This window comes from Pipistrellus hanaki, assembly GCF_964339955.1.
Source record: "Pipistrellus hanaki genome assembly, chromosome: 6".
Classification (NCBI taxonomy): Eukaryota; Metazoa; Chordata; class Mammalia; order Chiroptera; family Vespertilionidae; genus Pipistrellus; species Pipistrellus hanaki.
The window spans coordinates 20119476-20146306 of NC_140508.1; the positions used below are offsets into that span (position 1 = coordinate 20119476).

At 40.8% G+C, this 26831-nt stretch overlaps 1 protein-coding gene and 1 long non-coding RNA gene across 2 annotated transcripts in view; one reads left to right on the top strand and one right to left on the bottom strand.

Annotated features, from left to right (window-relative positions):
- The first annotated feature begins 1014 nt into the window (after positions 1–1014).
- LOC311624438 lies at positions 1015–3921 on the top strand. The gene is made up of 2 exons (XR_014795322.1): positions 1015–1370; positions 1584–3921. It is a non-coding gene; the product is annotated as an uncharacterized lncRNA (long non-coding RNA).
- The window catches only part of DSTN (destrin, actin depolymerizing factor), a 37617-nt gene continuing 13475 nt past the window's right edge, over positions 2690–26831 (bottom strand). The window contains exons 2-4 of the mRNA XM_084887667.1: positions 11366–11673; positions 6187–6263; positions 2690–3921 (exon numbers count right to left, since the gene is read on the bottom strand). Coding sequence (XP_084743793.1) covers positions 3812–3921; positions 6187–6263; positions 11366–11673 — 495 coding nt within the window. The 3' untranslated portion in view covers positions 2690–3811. The remainder of the gene's footprint in view (positions 3922–6186; positions 6264–11365; positions 11674–26831) is intronic.

Consider the following 26831-nt stretch of genomic DNA (forward strand, 5'->3'; position numbering starts at 1 on the left):
CCCAGCAGTGGCATCTCCCAGGTCAGCAGAGGGAGCCCAAGTTTGCCAGGCCACGTGCCAGGCTTCAGTTGGCCTTGTTGCTAGGGCTGTTCCTGGGCAAGGCTTCATCAAGCTGGGGAAGGAGAAAAGAAACAATCAGGAAGGTATGGGAGCAGATTGCAACATAAGAGGCTGACAGGCCCCTGGTGTCCCACCATATGGAACTGACATGTGGGAGCCTGGCTCTGTCTTGGCCACTCTCTGGTCTTGGCCGGTAAGTACAGCGCGACATCCCTACAGCACTGGACCCTTGGCTTTGTAGTCACTTGAAATAAAGCTGTGTGGAGGCAGGAATCACCCAGGCTGGGTTGAAGCTTTTGCCAACTAAAAGGCTATGGCTGACCTGATAACAGGAAGCACTCCTCTCCCAGGGCCTGGCTTCTGAGGCCACGGCCTGGGCATAGAGCTACTGCTCAGCCAGACCAGCGATTTTCAACCTTTCTCATCCCCTTGTACACATACACTAGTTCCTAAAACTGCAGCACACCAAAACTTGATTTTTGATGACTTGACAAAAATAGGTATAATTTTGATTCATACATACCAGATGGCTGTTGTCATTTACAATCTAAGGGAAAAGAGGTCAGTGCCCCCAAATAAGTAGTACACGTTGCAGCACAGGTTGAAAATCACTTAGACCACCAACAAGCAGTGCTGGGACTAGACACATTCCACAAATGCCTTCTCTAAGCCTCTTTCAGATTTGGGTTTAACAAGATTCAAAGCCCAAAAGAATTGTGTTTTCCTTCCTACTTCAAGTCACATCCATGGCACTGAATAAGACCTAGCCTTAGAAATCCAGGTTAGAAATGAAGAACTCTTCAAGGGCATGTACATTGGTTGTGGGCACATCCCCGGTAGGGGGTATGCAAGAGGCAGCTGGTCAATGTTTCTCTCTCGACGTTTCTAGCTCTTTATCTCTCTCCCTTCCTCTCTGTAAAATATCAATAAATTAAAAAAAAATAAAAAAAATGAAGAACTCTTCAGGGATTCAAGGGGATGCGCTAAGGACCAGAAAACAAGACCCTAAGTGCCCTGGTTCTGCTACTCCTGAGTTGTGTGACCTTATGCACGTTATCTGACCTCAGGCTGGCTTCTGAGGGCACTGGCTACAGGCTGGGTAAGTCCCCTTTCTGCTACCCTTCTAGCACTGCACAGAGCCCAAGGACCGCCCTGACCAGCCACATATAGCTCAAATTATACATGAGCCTGGACCCCGCCCCACCACAATGCAATTAAAGGTCCTTTTACTGGAGCTTGGTTTGGATACTGTTTTATTTCAGAAATGCCCCAAATCATGAGAAAGTGATGTATGTGTCCTTAGACCACATGTGTCAAACACAAGGCCCGCGGGCCAAATCCAGCCCGCCAGGCCTTGCAATGTGGCCCGCACCGCGCTGTCATCACTGCACTCCGCTGTCAGTTTATGACATTGTCAGTTTATGACTGTTCAGTAAACCATTCGGCCCGCGATTTAGGCTGGATTTTAGATTTTGGCCCCTTCTCTGATTGAGTTCGACACCCCTACCTTAGACAGTTCAAAGAACAAAACCGTCAAGAACCAGAGCTGCACTTCTGGGTATGGACCAAGCCAGCACTGTGGGCAGTTATGCAAAAGAAACCACTCAAGCCTAATTCTGTTATTCAAGTCATTGTGTTCACTGTTTTCTCAGATTAGTGTTCTCTGAAATAACAAACTTTACAATCAAATTCTGTATTTCTATTAGTAGTAGCTTTATCTGCTACCAATAGAAATTAGGGCAAAAGAATACTCACTGGATAAAACCTTAGCTTTCCACACACATATTTTTGTCATGTGTTGACTCTTGAAAAAAATGTAAATATGTTTGCTGAAAGCAGAATACACTACAGTTTTAGTCTTACCAATGTCAGCTAAGGTTCCAAACTCTGGCATCAGAATGACCTGGAATGCTGCTTTAGCAAGATTCTTGGGCCCCACCCACAGGAATATAAGAAGACTCTCAAAACTTGCCCTACGTAAAAATATAATTAACATCTTCCAATTTCTGGAATAAGAGTCAAGTGTTGGTAGATGTTTCAATTATATCTCTACACACTGCTTGAAATTCTTGCCATAGCACACATCACACAGACAGATGCGCACCTGCCCGGAGTGGTGCTTAAACCAAGTTGTATCGCATGTCCAAGCTAAAACCACAGAAAATACTTTCTAAAACTCCTTGACCAAATATCTGGTTCTGGCTACATGGCTGATTCCTGAGTAGGCCAACCCTGGGCCTGCAATGCTTCTCAAGAGGCCTGTTAATATACACAATCACTAAAAGCACTGCAAACAGCAAAACAAGAAATTCGGGATGAAAGAATGACAAGCAGCTTATCAGTAAACCAGTAACCAGCACAATTTTCTAGATTATTTTTAACAGTATTTTAATAAAGGCCTTTTTTTGCACCCCAAATAAATCAAAGGAGATAAAAACCTGCTATCTGGATAAACATTTGGAATAAGAAAGATTCCCAACTTTTATACCAACTTTCTCATTTTTTAAGACGAGGGAGCTGTGATCTTAACTGTGATTATCTGAAATACTCAAACTTCCATAACTTGCCCCATATATGGAAGAAAATTTCCTTTATACCCAACTCAAATGTGAATAATTACACAAGAGAATAAGTTAAAAATGCTTCCTTTATTACATAAAGCCAATATAGCTATTTCTAAGTTCAACTGTTTATGCATCTCTATATTATTCAAAGTGTTATGTCTGTGATGTTAAGACAATCATATCCAAGTGTCATCAGGTAGCAGTTTTCTATGGGTGTCATCTTTTTCATACCTGCTCCCCATTTCACATACAGTTGACAAACTGTTCCAGGAAATTAAGAAGTTCTCCCAGGCCCCAGAGTAATCATATACCTAATGTTCTTCCCCACCTTACTATGCCAGAAACAAAGTTCTGAAGAAGACACAAAGTTTTCACAAGTGTCCCAGCTTATCAATATACTGCTTTATCACTTTCATTAACAAAGTGGATTACAATGGAATGTTAATTTGCATCTTATCTGTTGTTACAAGATATTGCACATTCTCCTAAAGACACATGATTCTCTAGATGCAAGGTCACTCTCAGAACAGTCTCCCATCTAGTAAGTGGAGAGCTCACCACAGGTGCAAGGAGTTGTTTCCTGTACTCCAACTACGTGCTTGAAATAGTGCTTTGCAAGATCAGCGCTGATTACTGGTATAAGCGTTCACAATTCTGAGACAGTCTCATTACACATCTGGTAGAATTAAAAGACTGCCTGACTTAATCTTATTGTAGTTAGTGTATTAGTGTTATTACATGTGAGAATTATTTTCCATTATTCAGTTTCACTCAAGAGAGAATAAAGAATTTGGGCAAAAATTATAACCAGGTTATGACCAATTCTCTAAGCTAAAGAAACAAAGTAATTGCTAAAGTTAACAAAGATGCAATAGTTCTCTTCATATGACCTTGCACTGTTTTGTGAACTGCATTAATTAAAAGGAGCTTAGCAAAAATCTTTACAAGCCAACTCATCAAAACAGGCATTTGACCAATAAGAATTTAATTTTATACCAATAGAACTTTAGATTTTAGATTTATTTAGGGCCTTTCGCACATGTTTATAGAATATTTAGTTTACTCTAACAGATAACAAGATAGCTCCCCCTCAGTGAGACTCTGGCCTAAACATATTTGCTTTACTTATATAGCAAGAGGATAACATTAAACATGGAAGCTTTTGATTTGTGGCACTGAACCATGATCTACACAGGGCATCCTTCAAAAGCTACAATTAAGGATCCACCTAGCTTTTCAGCAATACAAGCCCGATTGAGGTCTTCTGGCCCATTTGCTTGACATTCGTGTTTTATGCCTACGGAGGAAAAATAACTCTATTTAGAATTATGGCAGTAGTTTACCTATTTCTCTAAGATAGCAAGCTGTTTTAAAAGACCAATTCCAATATGGATAGAAAAGCTGTGGAATACACAAACAATAATATACTATACAGTAATGAGAATAAGTAATCTATAACTACATGCATAAAAATGAATGACTAACAAACACAATGCTGACTGAAGCATACATTCTGAATAATTCTATTTATATAACAAAATCAGCCAAAGCTATTTTATGCTGTTAGAAGCCAGAATATTTGTTATCCTTTCGATGAAAGAGTAAATGGAAGTGGTGTGACTGGAAGGGGCAGAAGTGAGATTTCTGGGGTTACTGGTCATTGAATCTAGAAACAACAATTAGGTCAGTTTGTGAAAATTCATTGAGTTCTATGCAATAATTTATGACATATGCTATTTTATACATATGATGTACTTCAATAAAAAGTTAAAAAGCAAGTCTAGCAATATTTTTAAAAAGTAAAAATATGAAGATGATGTTTTGATTGCAGTTGATTTAGTCAAATGTGTTAAAGAGTAAAAATATTTTAAAATGGCATTCTTTTGTTCTACAAAGAATTCTATCATAATGGAAACTGTAAAATGTGTTACTAATTGCTTTCTCAGAAAAATTACATCACCACACTGAAGAATGAGCTCAATTATGGAATTACATACAGTAGCTTCTCTGTAATTAACAATCCCTTAAATAACTACATTGTTTCTGATTTTCCGTAATTTTAAGACAATTTCTTAAGCTGCTGAAAACATATCAAGTCAGCTAGCTTTTGGAACACTTAGGACTGATTGGAGAAAACCAGTCACGGTTTCACTAGAAAAAGGTGACAAAGTTGCCATCTTTAATTAATATGACCAGATCAAGTGTATGTAGCAATTCCTTTTACTGAAAGGCCATGCAGAATAAGGATGAGGAATCCACCCTGAATCCTTTCTATTATGTTATAGAAGTGTTAAAGCTAAGGAGTCATGTTAAAACATCAGTTAACCAACTGGTGAATACACTTCTGGGGAATGGGCCAACATCAACTTGAAGGCATGGAGAACCTGCAAGGCCTGAACTAAACAGCAGCAGGTTCCCGGAAAAAAATGTTGCTTTCCTAAGTAAAACAGCTAGAGCAAACCTGTTCAACTACAAGAACATAAATGTCAGTCACAGTCAAATAAACAAAACAAAAATCACACTGGGCCAAGTCCTTATGACCTTGACTCACCCAGCTGTTTGGAGCTAGCCATGGCAGGAAGAAGGTAGGGCACCCTCTAAGACTAAGCTCGCACAATCAAGATGATCTCATTCTACAGCTGAGAGAATCAAGGCCTAAGGAGATTTAGCAGTTTTGGTCAAGGTCACACAGCAGTTAGATGACAAGCTTAGCCCTCAATGCAGGCCTTTGGGCACTTGCCCCATGCTCTTTCAGCATACCAACATCTCCTCCTGGCTGGAGACAGTATGGTCAGGCCATCTCATCAGGATCCCAATCACCCAGTGGGCAAGTCAAACATAACTGGCCAGCTCAAGGAGGGAACTTTCCTTTGGCTACAGATGAGTCAATTACCTAAAATTATACCATTCCAAAGTAAAGCTAGAGATAAAAGTATCCTTTCCCATTTATAAGCATTTCCTTTTTCACTTTATGTTAATTACAATCAAAGGCAAGAGCAGCCCAGCCAGTGTGGCTCAGGGTTGAGCATCGACCTATGAATCAGGAGGTCACAGTTCAATTCCTGATCAGGACACATGCCCAGGTTTCAGGCTCAATCCCCAGTGAGGATGTGTGCAGGAGGTAACTGATCAATGATTCTCTCATCAATGATGTTTCTCTCTCCCTCTCCCTTCTTCCCTGAAATAAATAAAAATATGTATTTTTTTTAAAAAGACAAGAGCAAATTTATCATTTAATATGACCAATGTAAACCAATTAGTCTCCATTTGTTATGTGAAAAACTTGACAGCATCTCAAACGAGTTTAAAACCAGTTTGAACAAGTGATATACAATGTGGAGAGAATGAGGTTATTAAATATGGGCCATGAAGACCCTAAGTGACCAGCACAAGGTGGAGGAAACACTGAAAACCAGGTTCAACCTTCTGGGTTTTTCTCAAAACTGTCAGTGCTTCCCTTCATGGTTCTCCAAAGAAAATAAGGTGCTCCCTAGAAAAGATAAAGCCCCATTTCAGGGACTCACCATGCCTCTAAGTATTTGGAAGCAAATCTAGACCATACCTTGAAATTTCTTTTTAATTGCATCCTTGGAGCTCGCATAGATCATTTTACTTTTCAGAGGTGCTAGTTCTGGTGCCCTGGATAAAGAGATGCCAAAAATGAAAAAAAAAAAAAAAACTGGTTTAGAGAAAGTACAATTTACATCATGTTACACATTTCTATCAGTAATGGAGAAGGGTCTTCAGACTATCTTGGGAGAGTTTTCCTAACTACAGAATTTTTCTATGTCTCCACCTTCTTATAGAGAACTGTTTGCAGGTGGCAAACACAAAATAGCTCAGGTTGACCAAGTGGGAAAAAAGTAGAGAACTACTGATTAAAAATCAGATCAATGGGGCCAGAATAAAAGAACCAACACTGACTGGATAATCCATTGTATTACTGAATTTGTTTTCTTTAAAATAAAAATGTTTTTAATCAATAAAGGCTTGAGTTTAGGTAATAACAACTTTTATATAAGACTAGAGGACCAGTGCACAAATTCGTCCACGTGTGGGGTCTGTCCGTCCCAGCCTCAAGATCAGGACAGGCCCTCTCAGGAGGAGATGGTGGGAGGTTGGCCAGCCTGCCTGGATTAGGGCACAATCAGGGCTGGGCCACCTGGGAGGAAGGGGCTGCAGGTGATTGCCTAGCTGGCCCTGTCCCTGATTGGGATTGGGGGGTCAATTGGGGGTGGGGCTGGCCATGGGGAGGGCTGTGGGCAGTGGGGCAGCCAGCCCTGCCCCTGAATGGGGAGGGTGAGGAGTGCCAATTTGGGGCCAGAGGCCTGGGAGAGGGGGCCATGGGTGGTTGGTTGGCCTGCACTGCCTCTGATTGCAGTTGCGGGGGGGGGGGGGGGGTCAATCTGGGGTGGGGCCAGCTGGGGGAAGGGGCTACGGCAGATCAGGATGGTGGGGGCCCATTGGGGGTGTGGCCATCTGGGGGGAGGGGCTGGAGCAGGTTGGCTGGCCAGCCTTTCCCCCTATTGAGGTGGGATGGTGATCAGGGTGGTAGGGGCCCATGAGGAGCATAGCTGGCTGGAGGAGGGGCTGCAGGAAGTTGGCCACCCAGCCCCACCCCCTACTGGGGTGGGGGACGCTATCAAGGGCAGGCAGGCTGAGGGGAGGGGCTGCGGGCCTATCCTGGTGGGGCAGGCTGATGGGGGTGCAGCTGGCGGGGAGAGGGTTGGGGGGAGGTTGATGGGGGTGGGAGAATCTGATCAGGGGCAGGCCAGCAGCAGGGAGGGGCCTCGAGGTTGGCCACCAGGGGCCCCTCTACCTGATCCACAGTGGGCAATCATAGTGACCAGATTGTTAGGTGATTAGGGCCATATAGCAGCTACTTTGATAGATAGATAGACAGACAGATATTTAACCCCTTGTGGTTAGAAAAAGTTTTAAAGTAGAGAGAAGTACAAAGAATAATCTGTAGGTCAAGTATATGCCACTCCAAATTAAGAAATGCTAGTAATATTAGCATTTTTGCTTCCGATTTTCTTAAAAAGAACATACAGTATTATAAAAGTTCCTTTCCTACCCCTTTTATGTCTATTACAATAGCAAATTCTGACACATGACTATTTGTTTTCCATCTTAGTCTACCAATAAAACAGAAGGATTTTCTTGGTTTGGCTCAGTGGATAGAGCGTCAGCCTGCAGACTCAAGGGTCCCAGGTTCAATTCCGGTCAAGGGCATGTACCTTGGTTGCAGGCACATCCTCAGTAGGGGGTGTATAGGAGGCAGCTGGTCGATGTTTCTCTCTCATCGATGTTTCTAACTCTCCCTCTCTGTAAAAAATAAATAAAATGTATTTTTTAAAAAGGATATTTTTTAAAGCTTAATGGCAATTCAGCAATAGCTATGCCTTAATATGTCAATATTTACCACTATCTTGTATCTATAAGACTTTTTTGTACTGGCCCCATGTTGAATGAACACTGCATATGCTTTACCACTTTCTTCACCAGTAATATTGAAAAATACCAGAAATATTAACAATTGACAGAAAATCCTATCCTATGCAAACTGCTATCTGTGAATGTATCATTCCCCACACCACCACCTAGCCTCAGGCCCTCCTCCACTCCATACTACCAAGATAGCAGAGGATAAATGGAGTGTTGTTAAATACTTTTAAGCACATAACTCCTTTTCACTGCCATATTTCCAGGATATGCCACAGTTCTTAACACAATGGGCTGACATGGACCTCACCTAGTCTACTTCCACAATGTGGAGATTCTATTCTTGGGAACCAGGAAAAGGACAGTCTCTATGCCTCTCAGATGCTTATTCTTCCCAATCCTAAGGTCAAAGGAGGGAGGCAGTCATAATAATAACCTCAGGTCTGGTCAATGTTTGAACTGCAAAGTTAAGTGGGTACTTTTCTTAGGTAAAATTGGTCAGGGACAGGAAAAAGTATTCACTGCTCTGATTTTATTCTGACCAGATTTAAAAAACACTAGGTAAGAGCTGTTCCCTGGGCCCTTTAAACAGCCTGTTACGGAACATTCTAAATGGTTTCACCTTTTCTTCAAAAAAGCAACAGTACAAAATAAACACTGCACTAACATGGAATTTCCTTTTCTTCTTTTTACTTTTATTTTCCAAATGCTTTTTTGTGTAGAGGATCATTGTCATAGTTAATAAAAAGTATAAAAACCAGGAGCAAATGAAGGAAATATAGGAAGAGTGGAGCAAAATTAGGCTTATATTTGTTTGTATGGAAAATAATGCAATAATCTATATATATATATATATATATATATATATATATATATATATATATAAAAGCCTTAGCAACCGTTATGACCGAACAACCAGTTGGCCAGTAGCTATGACATGCACTGACAACCAGTGGGTAGACGCTTAATGCAGGCGCTGCCCTCTGGTGGTCAGTGTGCTCCCACAGCCAATCTCCCATGGCCAGCCAACCTCTTGTGGTCCATCCCCCTGGCCGACTGGCCCGATAGGCCTGAATCGCTGGTCAGGCCGAGGGACCACACCCGTGCACAAATTTCTGCACTGGGCCTCTACTTAATAAATAATAATTCAAGAATAAACTGTGTTTTGGGTACTCACAACTGTAAACCTACTTTCTCTTTACCTATATTCACCAATTTAAAAGCTAAACCTTACTATATTTGTTATAAATAAATAAATGGTTAAGTCAAAATCTTCATTTAGCTGCCACTCAGCTGTAAATCCCAGAATGGCAGTCAGGGACTTTACCTGTTTTTCTCATAGCTGTTTCTCCAGGCCATTACACAATGTGTGGCATGTAACAGAAATTAAGATTAACGAATGCACCTTCACTCAAATCAGGAATGTGCTCCTTTTGTCTCATTAACTACTATCTTTATGTATTACTAGAAGTCCAATGCACAAAGATTTGTGCAAGAATGGGCCTTCCTTACCCTGGCTGCTGGCACCACCTTCGCTCTGGCCGGAGCTGCCTTTTCACTCTGCCCTGGAGCTGCCTTTCCACTTTCCCACGCTGCCCAGAAGCCTGGAGCAGCTGGGGCAGTGCAGAGTGCCTGCACCCCACCCCACCCCCGGCTGCTCCAAGCCTGCATATTCAAATTAACCTTCCATCTTTGTTGGGTTAATCTGCATACTCACTCCTGATTGGCTGGTGGGCATCATGAAGGTATGGTCAATTTGCATCTTACTCTTATTAATGTAGACTAGAGGCCTAGCAAGCACTATCACATGGCCCCGCCCACCCACCTGCTGCACTAATGCCCCGCCCACCAGGCTCATGCCCTGCCTGCTGCCCAGCCCACCCACCTGCTGCACTCACAGTCGTGCTCACAGCTGTGCCCGCCTTGCTTTGCCCACACACCCACTCACTGGCCACCAGCCTCGCTGCGATTGGAGCCTGTGGGCCATGGGGGAGGACCCAAGAAATGCTCCATGCACCTCAGGGTGACTGGTTGTTTGGTCATTTTGGTCATGACACCTCTTGGCCTTTTATTATTATCATATAAGTGGCTGCCAGTCTTGCAGAACAGTAAGTTGCCCTAATATATGCACTCAGACCTCATATTTATATTCCTCACACATCTTTGTTTAGTCAAGTGCAACAGGCTTGCTGAAACAGGTGTGACCTGAAGTTACAATCCTTTAAACCAGAGTTCTTTTGACTTCCTAGCCCCACATCCCAAGATATTGGTGGCACACAACTAAGAGCTAAGCACACCCTTGCCTTGCCCTGGCTCAGGTCAAAGTATCAAGAGCACCCTCACATCCCCCAAATCAGAGGCTGTTACCATTCCCCCTTCCCCCTGGAAGATAAACATAGTCTCACGTAAGAATTCCATATAAAGAAATGTAGCATAATACAATTAAATGAGGGATACAGGTGTGACTTTTAACTCAAATATTAACTTACTTGAAAAAAACAGGATAATTCGTTTAAATAGACAAGAAAATCATGTAAAATCAATTTATAACACTTTTTTACTATTTAGAACAATGCTGTCCAATAGAGCTTTCTGTAATGATGGAAATGTATATCTGTGCTACCCAATAATGTGGCCACTAGTCACATGTGGCTACTGAGCATTTGATTAAATTAAATGCAAATAAATTTTATTGCATTTAATTATTTTCTATCTAGCCATAGTGACTAGTGGCTACTCTTATGGACAATGTGAACTATCACAGTTGGAGGCAATGATAGTATCAACTTCAAAAGTAGCAAACCACAGGCACAAATAAAGTATAGATGTTTATAAAAGTAGGAGGCTGGCTCTTGGCATTGCAAGTTAGAGAAGAATTTTGGTGAGATAAACTTTCTTCTCAGTATTCTAGGAAGAGTTTTTAGAGAAATTTTAACTTATAAGGAGTTTAAAGGATGCATAGAAATCTACCACTCTGCATCCTTCCACTGCCAAAATAATCAACTATTGAAAGTCATTTTTCAAGTAAACAAAGAATAGTTAAAATTTACTTTTGGTCCCACAAACATCAATCTAGCTAAGACCTTTTCTTTTCTTTCTTAATTTAAAATTTTTATTGTTGACACTATGCAAAAAATTTATCAGAAATCTTGTAAATAAAAATTAAATAACAATGATTGCAGACCACTTGACTGAAAACTATTTTGGCTGCAGATTCTGGCTCTCCAAATACTAACAACTAACAATGACATTAACTCTAAGTGTTACAGAGACTCAATATTTCTATCACTGCTTACCATAAGAAAAACATCAGCTCCTCTTTTCTGGATTCCTTGGTTTCAAAGCTTGCATCATACAATGCATATCGACAATCTTTCTCTGGAAGCATTCCCACAAAATGCTTGAAAGGATCGGTTATGGTTACACCAACATCTCCAACCAAGATCTCTTTGCCTTCTTCTACAATGATGCACTTTTTGTCTGCACTGAGACAAAAAATGACAGCCTTCTTTCTTTTCTTGATTTCTTCTGGTGTGGAACACTTCCTAACTTTCATGTCATAAAAAATGCGACATACTTCATCAGCAACTTGCACTCCTGAGGCCTATGATGAGAAAAAGAAATCAGAAAGAGGCTTATAACCTTTGCTGTGCCAAATATAGAAACTATGTGTTTGATTATGGACTGATATACACTTATTAAAATTTTAAGGCATACTTATCATCCAGTAGGAAAACTGCAATCAGTAATTTCAGTCACTGAACATTTACAAGATTACAAATATAAGCGATTCATCACTATTATGTGGGATTATGGGAAGAGTCATCTATGCAGCCCCTCATATCTTAAAACCTGAAAAAAGGTACTTCTGAGGTACTGGATTATTTTTTTCTTATAGAGGTGGCTCAGAGCCCTGACTGGAGGTAGTCATCTTTCCAGTTTGATTATTAATATCACCCCAAATTCTTTTCATAATGTATAATAGATGGTCAGAGTGGCTGCGCTGGAAAAATTATTCCATTACTATGGCATAGCTTTCACTAATAAAATAATTAAAAGGTCTTTGTTCTACTCACATTTCAAAATTATGTGATTAATATCCAGTAACATAATTGTCAAATGCCTTTAAAATTACACTTTAAAAAAATCTCCAAGTTTTAAATTAAGATAAGAATAATTAAATTAAGAGACTAAATCTTAATTATTTCCACCACAAAATGCAATATTTATGTGATGTGACAGAGGTACTGGTTAGCTAATGCTATGATGGTAATCATATTGCAATATAAAAATGTATCAAATCAACAACTTTTACACCTTAAACTTACATGTCAATTATATCTCAATTTAAAAAAAAGAATATATCAGCCAAAGCCAGTTTGGCTCAGTGGTAGAGCGTCGGTCGGCGGACTGAGGGGTCCCAGGTTCGATTCCAGTCAAGGGCATGTACATTGGTTGCGGGCACATCCCCGGTTGGGGGTGTGCAAGAGGCAGCTGGTCGATGCTTCTCTCTCATCGACGTTTCTAGCTCTCTATCTCTCTCCCTTCCTCTCTGTAAAAAATCAATAAAATATATTTAAAAAAAAAAAAAAAAAGTACATCAGAAAATGTTTACTGCCATGACAAAGAATACAGTTTAATTTGATATTATATTGACCAGAAAAATAAGCCTTTTACTATGTTATATTTGCTATTTTGAGATGAAAAAGCAGTTGCACAAGATCTTGATAGCAAAAGTTCTAAAACCAGTTTTTAATCTCTTCATCTTCTTTAAGGAATGTGCTACTTCATTAACTTCTTTGGTTTTGCATGTTAGTTTTCATAAAGCAAGAGTTTAAACTTAATAGCATATAAATACTAAGCAATGCAAAATTATTGATAACCCAAAATTAATGTCAAGTAATTTGCTTATGAAACAAAAATACATGTAAGATGAAAAGATAACCCATACACTGGAGAAAGTATTTGCAAATAATGTATCCAATAAAAACTTGTATCCAGAATATATAAAGCACCCTTCTAACTCAACAATAAAAATAAAGACAACCCAATTTAAGGGATTTGAATAGACATTTCTTCAAAGATATAAAAATGGTCAATAAGCACTTGGGAAAAATGCTCATGATAGTAGTCTTAGGGCAAAATCACAATGAGCTATTATTTCACACCCACTAGGATGGCTATAATAAAAAAGACAACAGCAATAAATATTGGTGAGGCTGTTGAAAAACTGGAACACTTATACATTGCTGACAGAACTGTTAAATGGTGCTGCTGCTTTGGGAAACAGTCTGGCTAAGTTCCTCAAAAGTTAAACATGCAGTTAAACACCTAGCAAGGCCACTCTGCTAGGTATATTCACAAGAGAAATAAAAACATATGTTCATACAAAAACTTGTACATGAATGTTTATAACAGCAAAAAAATTAGGAAAAACTGATGAATGAATAAACAAAATGTGGTATATACATACAATAGAATATTATTCAGCCATAAAAATGAGGTACTGATACATGCTACAGAATGGAAAAAACCTTAAAAAACAGTATGCTAAGTAAAATAAGCCAGGCATAAAAGGCCCCATTATATGATTCTATTTCCACAAAATGTTCAAAGAAGGCAAATCTATAGACAGGAAAATTAGTGGTTTCCAGAAGCTAAGAGGAAGGAGGAATGGAGAGTGACTACTAATTGATATGGGGTTTTCATTTTGGAGTGATAAAATGTTTTAAAACACAATCGCAATGTGGATGCACAATTTTGTAAATATACTGAAATCAAGTGAATTGTACTTTATGATGTGTGAATTATCTATAATAAAAGCATAATATGCTAATTAGACCAGACAGCCAAATGACTTTCCAGACATCCTTACGGACAACTATGCTATAACACCCACGCCAGGCCATCCAAGACTATTGCCCCATGATGGCCTTGCAGAGGGAAGCCCAGACCACAACCAGCAGGCTGCGGTGGGTGGGCGGGGCCTCCCTGTGAAAGGGAAGCTCAGGTCCAGGATGCCTGCTGGTGGCAGGAAGAAAGCCTGGGTCCTGGGTGCCAGAGGGAAGCTGGTGCTGTCAGCCAAGGGAAGGAAGGCCAACCTTTGCATGCATTGGGCCTCTAGCCTACACTAATAAAAGAGAAACATGCAAATTGACCATCACTCAGCTACACCCACAATCAAAAGCAAGTATGCAAATTAGCCCAACAAAGATGGTGGTGGCCAGGCCATGGAGCTGGAATGAGCAGGAGACTTGGGTTGCCCACAGCAATGGAAGAAGCCAAGCTTCCCACCCACCCTGGCCTCCGCTCAAGGCTACAAAGCTTCAATTATAGAAGATAAATAAGTCCCAGATACCTGCTTCCAGCTGGCCCTAGCCTCTGCTCAAGGAGGCACTGAAAAAAAAGAAAAAAAGGAGGGGCTGGAAGCCTGGATTTCTGGGGGTGTGGCCAGCCTGAAAACAGCCCTCAGCTCTTCACTCAGGATGGCCACACTCCCATGAGGAGAGGGTCACCACTGGGGGGCCTGGCCAGCCTGGGTGAGGGGCTAATGGCTGGCCAGGCCCCCTAGTGAGAACCCCCACCCTGAAGGGGGTGTGGCCAGCCTGAAAACAGCCCTCAGCCCCTCACCTCATCGGTGAGGATCATTTGAAGGTGATCAGGACAGTGGGGAGGGGCAGTTTGGAGAGAGCAGGACAGCAGGGGGGCAGTTGGGGGTGAGCAAGCCAGTGGGGAGGAAAGATGGGGCAAGCAGGCGAGCGTGGGGGGGGGGGGGAGAGCAGTTGGGGTGAGCAAGCCAGCAGGGGAGGCAGTTGGGGGCGAGCACACTGGTACAGGGGATAGTTGGGGATGATCAGGCTGGCAGGGGGGCATTTGGGGGCAAGCAGGCTGGCAGCAAGGGGCAGTTGGGGGTGAGCATGCCAGCATGCAGAGTGGTTAGGGGCAATCAGGCAGGCAGGTGAGTGTTAGGATCCAGCAGTCCCGGAATGCGAGAAGGATGTCTGACTGCCAGTTTAGGCCCGATCCCTGTAAACTGGGAGTAGGACATCCTTTCTGGGGTCCCAGATTGGAGAAGGTGCATGCCGGGCTGAGGAACACCCCCGCCCCCCCATGCATGAATTTTTTAATGCTCACACAGGATATTTCTTTCTATTGATTTTTAGAATTGAAGGGAGGAGAGACACACAGAGAGAAACATCAATGTGAGAGACACATTGACTGATTGTCTTCCAAAAATGCCAGGGCCGACTAGAGCCAGGGATCAAGCCTGCAGCCAAGGTCTGTACCCTGGATTGTAATAAAATCCGAACCCTTCATTCGAAGGACTGATGCTCTCATCACTTAGCAAACCAACTAGGGCTGACATGTTAATTTTGAGGAATAAGACATCCAAGGTGGAGATTTCAACTGGAAATATGAGCATGGATCTAATAGATATTTTGGACTACCGTGAATACCAGAGTCACCAACATTAAGTAGTAAAAGAGAAACAAGTCAAGGGGACTAAGAAGAAATGACAGGAAAGCTAAGAAGAAAAAGTAAGAAGGGCAAAAACAGCATCCCAGAAGCCAACAGAGGGTATTTTGAGGAAGGAGATCATCAATACCAAAAACTATAGAGTTTGAAAATAGACAAATGGGATTGGCAATTGAACCTCTGAGCATTTCAGGAGATTGGAGGAATGAGGCAGAAGTCCAGGGTAATGGGCTGAGGATCCACAGGGAACTGAGGAGGTGAAAACACAGGAGGGTTAATGATGAAGGGAAAAGGGAAGATTGAGTGTTAACCATTTCTTATTGGGGAAATCTGACCATACTAAAAGTTTAAGGGCTCATAATGAAACAAGAGAAAGGAAGCCAAAACACTAAAGAGAAAAAAAAAAACAAAACCCCACAACTTAATACTGAGTACTTACTATTGTCAGACATTTCTAAATAACAAAAACTCTATGAGAAAGCTGCTACTACTATTATTTGCTTCTTACAGATTTGAAAACAGAGCCATGGAAAGTAAAGTAATGTGGCCAGGGTTACACAGAAACTGGTAGTGGAACTGAGATTTAAATTCATGCAATTTGGCTCCAGAGAATACTCACAAATACTCGTAACTTTTTTCCTTCTTCCTCCTCTTCTTAGAGAATACCTTTCAGCATTTCATATAATACTGGTTTGGTGGTGATGAACTCCTTTAGCTTTTTCTTATCTGTGAAGCTCTTTACCTGACCTTCAATTCTGAATAACTTTGCTGGGTAGAGTATACTTGGTTGTAATGTTCTTGCTATTCATCACTTTGAATATTTCTTGCCACTCCTGTCTGGCCTGCATAGTTTCTGTTGAGAAATCTTATGGGTGCTCTCTAATTGATTTTCTCTTGCTGCTTGTAAGATTCTCTCTTTATCTTTTGCTCTTGGCATTTTAATTATGATGTGTCTTGGTGTGGTGCTCTTTGGATTCCTTTTGTTTGGGATTCTGTGCGCTTCCTGTACCTGTAAGTGTATTTCTTTAACCAGGTAGGGGAAGTTTTCTGACATTATTTCCTCAAATAGGTTTTCAGTATTTTGCACTCTCTCTTCTTCTGACACCCCCATAATTCTGATGTTGGTACGCTTGAAGTTGTCCCAGAGTCTCCTTACACCATCTTCAACTTCTGGATTCTCTTCTCGCTTCTCCGGAGGAGTGTTCTTTGCCTCTTTGTATTCCAAATCTTTGACTTGATTCTTGCATTCCTCTACTCTGCTGTTGGGTCTCTGTATAATATTTTTTTATTTCAGTGAGTGTATGTTTAATTTCTAGTTGGTCCTTTTTCATATCCTCAAAGGTCTCATTAACCTGTTAACCGAGCGGGACCTATAAATACGTCAAACGTAAACAATATCGGGAATGGGTAGGACATATGAATACGTCCTTGAAATATATGTTGCGCCCCGAGAGGGACGGTATATATTTTTTGTAATCTTTTTTTTTTTTTAATATTTTATTGATTTTTTACAGAGAGGAAGGAAAGGGGAGGGATAGAGTTAGAAATATCGATGAGATGAGAGAGAAACATCGATCAGCTGCCTCTTGCACACCCCCCATTGGGGATGTGCCGGCAACCAAGGTACATTCTCTTGACCGGAATCAAACCCGGGACCTTTAGGTCCGAAGGCCGACGCTCTATCCACTGAACCAAACCGGTTTTGGCTATTTTTTGTAATCTTTGTCATTGTTTGTAAAAGTTATAATTTTTTAATTCGACGTGTCCATATTTTTTGTCGGTATTTTCTATTTTTTTTGTAATTTTGTATTTTCCTTTGTGCTATATATATATATATATATATATATATATATTTCATTTATTTTCATTAAGTATAAATAAAAAAAAATATGAAATTACGTCCTCCGGGCGTGACGTACTGACACATCCTAGTGAAAGAGTAGGTGCCCGTTACAGGTTGTGTCATTAAAAAGGGAACTCCCCGGTTAACAGGTTAAATTTATCGGCCTTTTCTAGGAAATTCTTGAAAAACCTTATAACCGTGGTTTTGAACTCTATATGCAATATTTTGTTTTTTCTCCATTTCTTTCATTTGAGATGTTTCCTTGTCTCCTCATTTTTGTTGCTTCCCTGAATTGGTAGGGTGGCTTTGTGTGTTTGGTCTCCTATATGGCCGGGTGGGTCAGCCTCCCCAGTTACCTGAAGTAGACACTCTTGGTGCTCCCCTTTGTGGTCTGCATGTATATTCTTGTTGTAGTTAAGTCTTGATTGTTGTTGGTATCCCTGGGAGGAACTGATCTCCAGGCCAATTGGCTGTATCAGCTGTGTCTACGCCGGGATACCTTCTGTACTGGAGACAGTCTTATAGGATCAGACTTGCAGAATTGCAAAAGCCTCAGTGCTCAGCTTGGATGGGGTGGAGTCTCAGGGCTGAGCCAACAGTCTTGGCTTCCAGTCAGTCCTGCCCTTGTGCACGAGCCTCAGACTTCTGCCTTCTGCAGCTCCCGAGTTTCCACCTGACAGTCCAGATTCTCCCTGAATGTGGGTGTCCCAGGGGCTTGCCCGGAATTGGGTTGGGTCTCTGTATAATATTTTTAATCCCAGTGCATTCAGAACTGGGAATCAGTGCAGTCAGGAGCTTCTGACTCCTTCCACTATGGAGAGGCTGCAGCAACCTCCACAGTCAGACCTCTCTGCGCACACTCACTCGAGCACGACTCTAGACCCTGCCCGCTGTTGCTCCCAGCTCCCCCGAGTCTCCCAGTCTCTGAGTCTCTGGATGCCTTTCTCTACAGTCCATACTCTACCCGTATAAACCTGGGTCTACAGGGTTCCAGCTAGGGTTGGGGTTCAGTGCAGTCGGAAAGAGTTCAGTGCAGTCGGGGGCTTCCTTTTCCCTCCCGCCAACCAGGCATCGGCCACCCTTCCTCTCTGTGCACGCATCTCCCTACTTCAGCGCTTTGTGGCTCCGCTGATCCGTGAGCCTCTCTCCTTTCTAGTTGTAGATTTCCCACTCAGCCAGCTTTCCTGTGGTTTTGGATGATGTCCGTTCTGTCTTTTAGTTGTTGTTTTGAAATTGTTGTGCAAGGTGGCAGCTTAGGTGCTTACCTAGACCGCTATCTTGGTTTCTCCTCCCCAAACCTGAGACATGTTTAACAATTCCTTCTCCCTCACCTTACTGAGCACTTTGGTTTTTCATATATTTTTCCAGGACATTCACATCTCTCCCTTTTCATTGCCACTCTTCTAGTCCAAACCACCAATGCCTGTTATCTGAACTGTTAAAATAACCTCCCCAAGTGGTTGCAAACCTCTCTGGGAGATGTGTGTACCATACTGTTTCCTCTCTCTGGACACACAGGAAGACTACATTCCCCAGCCTTCCTTGAAAGTTCACCAGCCTGATTCTGCTCAGCAACAGGTGGACACAGTGATATAAACTGCTTCCAGGCCTGACTCTTTAAAAGTGATCTAGCTCCATCTTCCCCTGACAAGATGACCTCAGGAGATATACTTCAAGATAGAAGAGGGCTACCCAACTCTGTGGCACTCTAATAGAGATAAATCTTTATTGTGTTAAGCCAAAAATATTTGGAATTTAACTTAGTAGTTCAAATACAACAGACTGCCCATACCATTGCTGAGACCCATCCACTCTCCAATTCATTCTCTCCATTGCAGTCAAGGATCTGAAACACAAATCCTATCTACATGTTTAAAACACTTTTATGGCTTTCCTTTGATCTGAGGCTAAAAAGAGTTAATTATTGTTTATTATTTCAAGATCTGACCCTACCTACTTCTCTATCCTACATATTCTCTGCAACCTCAATACCTTGGGCCTTCTTTTAATTCTATTTGCCATGCTCCTTCTCACTTCAGGGACTTTGCTCATACTAAATACTCGGGTATACACTTTTCAGATCTCAGATCAAATTCTCAGTTTGCAAATAAATTTTCTGGGTCAAAACCACTACTTCACACTTCCATGAAATCATGCATCTCTACCCCATAGCACTTAACCACAGATTCAAAGTTCTCTCTTTAAAATTATTTAATGATTGTCTCCCCAAATAGACTGTTTAAAACTGTAAGTTCCTTAAGAAAGACTGTCTATCTTACTCATTATGTTGAATTATGCTGTCTATAAATAACATAATTATTTATGAGGAAATCCAAGATAAATAAAAGACTCCCAATGTAGTTTATTTAATTAATGGAGAAGATAAAGACAGCATATACAAATCATCAATACTATTATTCCTTGATAAACTCCAATAGAAGAGTTTAAAGAAGGTAGAGATTAAGCTAGGGCAGTGGTCAACAAACTCATTAGTCAACAGAGCCAAATATCAACAGTACGACAATTGATATTTCTTTTGAGAGCTGAATTTTTTTAACTTAAACTTCTTTTAATGCCACTTCTTCAAAATAGACACCCAGGCCATGGTATTTTGTGGAAGAGCCACACTCAAGGGGCCAAAGAGCTGCATGTGGCTCGCGAGCCACAGTTTGCCAACCACAGAGCTAGGGTAAAATAGTAGACAGGTAGGAGGTGGAGGTTCACATAAAAACTGACTTAAAGCACTCCAAGATAAGAGGACTAAAAGGATGAAAAGATAGTCCCTGACAAAGGGAACCTGGCACATACAATATGAGAGGATAGGGAGGAGGAAATTGAGATGTGGACTGGGTTCAGGAGAAAGAGACTACAAATGACACGCTCAAGAGTTTCGAGACAATGGATATATTTTTAAAAAGAAAAGTAAAGATGACCAGCAAAACGGCTAATTCAGTAAGCAAGACAAGAAATGATCAAAGCCTTCATTAGGGTAGTAGGAGCAAGTCAAGGAAGAGGGCTGGATGTCAACAGTGTGTAGGTACAAACATTTATACTTGACAACCACTGGCTGTGAGAGGGATGGTGGAAAGGAAGGAATCAGAATAGTTTGGTGATTAGGAGGCTGATTAAATACCCTGGACAGTGTGGCTCAATTGGTTGGAGCATCGGCCTATACACTGAAGGGTCCCTGGTTCGATCCCTGGTCAGGGCACATATAAAAGGCAACCAGTGGCCCTAGCTGATTTGGCTCAGTGAATAGATCAGATCGTTGGCCCGCGGACTGAAGGGTCTTGGGTTTGATTCCAGTCAAAGACATGTACCTTGGTTGCAGGTTCCCTGGCCCTGGTCAGGGTCCGTGCAGGAGGCAACCAATAAATGTGTGTCTTTCACATCAATGTTTCTCTCTGTCTCTTCCTCTCCCTTCCACTCTTTTTAAAAATTAATGGAAAAATATCCTCAGGCAAGGATTGACGACAACACCACCACACACACGCGCGCGCACACACACGCACACACACACACAGCAAGCGTACAAAAAAAGAGAAATAGTGAATGCATAAATGATCTCTCTCTCCTTTCCCCTTCCTCTCTTTCCCTCTCCCCCCCCCCCCGCTCCAATCAATAAAAATAAATTCCTGATATTATTAATATTAATGGATTTGTCATCATCACAAAATCACAAAGAGACATTATGGTGAATCTTAAAACAAAGACAGATGTGATATACGTAATCATTTATGGGTTTTTATTTAATTGTTTATTTTTTACTTTATTGTGCTTTTACCTAATAGAAAAGGTCTTTTCCCACCAGTCTCACTTTTCAGTATTTTTCTAAAATGTTAGATGACTAAGATATTAAGTACTCATTTGTCAAGAAAGCTAAAGTTTCTTTTTATTTTAAAAAGTAAAATCCAATTTTGTTTTGATTTCTTAAAAATTTAGTTATTTATATTCAATTACAAAGTTTTAACAATAAAGACCATTAAAGGTTATTCTAAATATAGCACCAAATTTTGCTGCATAGCTAGGAAGGAAAATCTTGAGTAAAAATAGATTGCTATTGCAACAAGAGCTTTGTGATTACCTTAAAAAGATATGTTATCCACAACTTCAGTTTCACTGTGTTCTGTACCAGTGACCACTGGAGAATAACAGTTACTCTTAGGACTCCACCCCCATGTCAAAACAGTTGCTGTTAAATAATGATGTCACTGTATTTTATTTCACTTGACGACCAGTTTTAACTTGTTCATGAAGCATAATGGATCTCAAACCCATCTGAGTCTCCTTGGCAGAGCTTTTGTAAAAATACTGATTCAGAGATTAAGTAAATACATTAGAGCCGCTGCTTTAATACTCAAGATTCACGCAGTGTACCTTCTCTAAATAAAGTTACTACTCACAAACATAGGGGAAGTAAATGCTATAGAGAATTTGTAACACTGGGTATTTTAAAAGTGCGAATGAGAGAACACACTTAAAACATCAATTCTCTAAATTCTAGCACAAGGGTAGTAATCTCTGAAAGGAGCATCAACTTTTTCTGATTAAATTTTTGTAAACAACTAAGCCAGGCCAAATCCTAAATGTAGTAGCAGCTGCCCAACCTAAACCAAAATATCAGAAACATTGGTTATTTTTATACTACTAACTTAAGTAGGATATCTGACTTTGGCTCCATAAATAATGCCAAATACACTTTACCCAACACTGATTAGAAAAAACACACAAATAAAAGATACTTTCCTCCATCAGAAGAGCTGAGCCTGAAATATTTGACAGTAGGATATTGCATAGCAGAAAAACACAATTTCAAATTTACAAACACCTGGCAGAAAACTGTGTCTTTCTCAACCCATCAACTGTTAAAAACCCAGCATAACTGCTAATCAAAGGAGTTGGGGACTTTAAAAATGGGTTCACGATTCTCCTTTATTTTACACCTGCATTGAATGACAGTGCTTCAGACATGAGTGACTTTAAGGAAAGATTTTTAATTTTTTTTTTAAATATTTTTTTAATTGATTGGCAGAGAGAGAAAACATCGATTGGCTACCTCCTGATTGAGCTAGTAACCAGGGCATGTGCCCCGAACAGGAATCAAACTGGCAATCTTTTGGTGCACAGGACTACACCCAACCAAGTGAGCAACACTGGCCAGGGCTTTATTTTATTTTATAATTACAGTTGACATTCAATATTATTTTGTACTAGTTTCAGTTGTACAGCATAATGGTTAAACAATCGTATGCTTTACAAAGTAATCCCCCTGAGCCCAGGAGAAACCAAGATGGCGGCTTAGGTAGACACCTAAACTGCAGCCTCTCACAACAATTTCAAAAATACAATTAAAAGACAAAACAAACATCATCCAGAACCACAGGAAATCTGACTGACTGGAAATTCTATAACTAGAAGGAAAGAGAAAATCACAAGGAAATTCAGAGGAGCTGTAAAAGCCTGAGGTACAAAAACATGGGCGTGTGCGTGCGGAGAGGGCAGAGCCTGAGAGGACAGGCTGGCTGGCATTCTCTAGCAGGAAGGAGATAAAAGCTCCAGAGACTTTGCTGAACCCCAGTTCTGACTGCACTGAACCCCAGTTTCGGGCAAAACCCTAAGGACCCAGGCTCAGACAGGGGGAATCTGGGCTGTAGGGTAGAAACTCAGGGGAGTGGTGAAAGGCAGACCTCTGGAGGTGCCCACGTGAATGCGTGCAGAGGATGGACTGTTGACTGTGCCGCTGAATTGCCCTAGCTGGAAGGAGACAAAAGCTCCGGACTGTGCTGAACCCCAGTTCCGGGTGAGAATCTGGGAATCTAGATTCATTGGGGGAGAGACTAGACTGTCTGGCAGCGGGCGAAACTCGAAGGCGCCTTTCTCTCAGAGGTGCTTGCAGCGAGTACCGAGGGACACTGAGTGACAGAGACTCAGGGACCTCATAGGGCGGGGCTGATGGGAAGCCAAGGCTATAGGCTCCACCCTGAAACTCCGCCCCATCCAAGCTGAGCACAGAGGCTTTTGCAAGTTTGCAAGTCTGGTCGAAGAAATAATGTCAGAAAACTTCCCCCACCTGGTTAAAGAAATACACTTACAGGTACAGAAGCGCACAGAATCCCAAACAAAAGAGATCCAAAGAGGACCACACCAAAACACATCATAATTAAAATGCCAAGAGCAAAAGACGAAGAGAGAATATTAAAAGCAACAATAGAAAAACAGTTAATTACCTACAAGGGCGCACCCATACAACTGTCAGCTGATTTCTCAAAAGAAACTATGCAGGCCAGACGGGAGTGGCAAGAAATATTCAAAGTGATGAATAGCAAGAATCTACAACCACCAAAACTGGTTTGGCTCAGTGGTAGAGCATCAGTCTGCGGACTTAAGGGTCCCAGGTTCGATTCCGGTCAGGGGCATGTACATTGGTCGCGGGTACATCCCCAGTAGGGGTAGTGCAGGAGGCAGCTGATCGATGTTTCTCTCTCATCGACGTTCTAACTCTCCCCATCCCTTCCTCTCTGTAAAAAATCAATAAAATATTTTTTTAAAAAGAACCTACAACCAAGATTACTCTACCTAGCCAAGCTGACAATCAGAATTGAAGGTCAGCTAAAGAGCTTCACAGATAAGAAAAAGTTAAAGGAGTTCATCACCACCAAACCAGTGTTATAAGAAATGTTGAAAGGTATTCTCCAAGAAGAGGAAGAAGAAGAAAAAGGTAAAGATAAAAATTATAAACAAATACATGTCTATCAACAAGTGAATCTAAAAAATCAAGTGAATAAAAACCTGATGAACAGAATAATCTGGTGAATACAATAGAATCAGGGGCATAGAAAGGGAGTGGACTGACAATTCTCGGGGGGAAAGGGGTGTGGGGGGGTAGCAAGAGGATGGACAAAAATCTATGGATGAGAACAGTTGGGGGGGGGTAAAGGTATGGGATGGGGTAGGAACTGGGTGGAGGGGAGCTATGGGGGAGAAAAAGAGGAACTGTAATAATCTGAACAATAAAGATTTATTTAAAATAAAAAAATAAGTCTAATAGAGAAAAATAATACTCCCCACTAATCCTTCCCTTAAAAACACAAGCAACATAGGAATATTAAGCACATTAGCAAATAGTCTTGTCTTTACTGTTTTCTTTTAAGAGTTTTCCATTTCCTTCAAGATAAAATCCATGCCACGTTAAATCCTTCATGCCTCCTTTCCCACTTCTCCTGACACACCCCCCTTAATTCCAGTCATGTACAGTTCTTTGTGAGTCCCTGACTATACTAAATTCTCTTTTTATGCTTCATCTTCACCTGGTTAAGTCCTTCAAGGCACACATCAACTCCTCTGGAAATTTGATGTGTGCCTTGGCCCCTCAACACCACCTCTAATGCTACAGCATTATCTGTCACTGTGATTGTCTATTGGTTGTCTGATTCTCTCATTAAATGTGCTCCTTAAGTGCAATAACTAATTCAAGGGATCTCCCCCCGGGCCCATATGGTTTTTTTTTAATTGGTTTGAGAGAGGAAAAGAGACAATGAGAGAGGGCAGAGAGGGAGGGAGGCAGGAAGACAGACAGACAGACATCGAGCAGTTGTACTTGCCCAGACCAGGGATGGAACCTACAACCAGGTAGTATATGCCCTGAGCGGCAATTGAACCAGCAAACTTTTGCTGTGCTAAACAATATACTCCAACCATTTGAGTGAGCGATTCAACAGGCCAGGGCTCAGTTGTTGTTGTTTTAAATCCTATTCTACCTAAGAATTATTATCTACTTTATTAGGTTTTTAAATTGGTTATCCCTGAAAACTTTTATGAAATGTACTAATGCTTTCAAGATATCCCCCCCCCCCCACCATTCTTTGTTACAACTCTTCAGCCAAGAAAATTGACCAAAACACTACCCAAACCAAATTCATAAATATTTTTATCTGTTTTCTTCTACAAGTCTTATATCTTTAGCTCTTAGGTTTATACAATAACACATTTTATTTTTATTTTTTAAAAATATATTTTATTGATTTTTTACAGAGAAGAAGGGAGAGAGTTAGAAACATCGATCAGCTGCTTCCTGCACACCCGCTACTGGGGATGTGCCTCAACCAAGGTACATGCCCTTGACCAGAATTGAACCTGGGACCCTTCAGTCTGCAAGCCAATGCTCTATCCACTGAACCAAACCAGTCAGGGCTATAGCACATTTAAGTTAAATTTCCTATATAGTGTGAAAAAGAAATCCAAATTCATTCTTTTGCATGTGAATATCCTTTTGTCCTAGAACTATTTATTGAAGACACTATTCTTTCCCCTACTGAATTAGCTTGGCACCCTTGTCACTTTGGGAAATAAAGAATCTAAACTTTGACAAATGAACTCAACTGTGTAAGAAAAATATGTATTAGTAGTCTCCAAATATTCACTTACTCCCTTATTTTCATTATAGTACTTATTACAATCTGCAATGACCTTACTCAGTTTTTTATTTACTTCTTACCTTTCTCTATTATAATGTATACTTCATAGGGACAGGGACTTTGACTTATATACTGATGAATACCCACAGTCTAAAACAGTACAGTCCTCCCTTAACATCGTCAATAGGTTCTGCAACTTTAAATGAAACATCATATAATAAACCCAATTTTACCATAGGCTAATTGATATAAACAAGAGGTAAATTCTTATGGCATTAGAATGAAGTAACATTAAATGAGGACCTGCTGCACTGGTCCCAGAGGACACCTAACAATCGTTTATTGAAAGAATGAAATATATTTAAAATGACCTGGAAGAAAATGCACCAGATGTTAATAATTTGGTCGGGATTGCCATTACAACTAAATTTTTTCTTAATGTTTTACAATGAATATACATTATCCTAATCAGATATTAAATTAAAGTATTTTTGCCAAACTTTTATATTAGCTTCTTTTATAGATCTCCAACTCAATGACACCACCAACTGTCAAGTAGATTGTCTAAATATTTGACGTTATCATTGATGTCTTTCTTTCCCTTATGCCACACATCTAAATTGTCAGTAAGTCCTGTCAGCTCTACTCCCCAAAATATACAATTGATCCTTGAACAACATGGGTTTGAACTGCGCAGGTCCACTTATACAAGAATTTTTTTTTTTTTAATATAAATACCTGTATTCTTTTCAATCTATGGTTGGGAGTCTGTAACAGAGGGCCATTGGTATCATTGATCTACATAATTTATATAGAAGACTTGAGTATCCACATTTAGTATCTGAGAGAGGTTCTGGAACCAAATCCCCACAGATACTAAGAGAAGTTAAGTTTGGGGGGAGTCAAAAGTTATATGTGAATCTTCGCCTGTGCAGGGATCATTGTCCCTAACCCCCGTGTTGTCCAAGAGTCAATGGTATACCCACTCTAATTGCTTCTGACAATCCCAATAACAATCCCAATTTAACC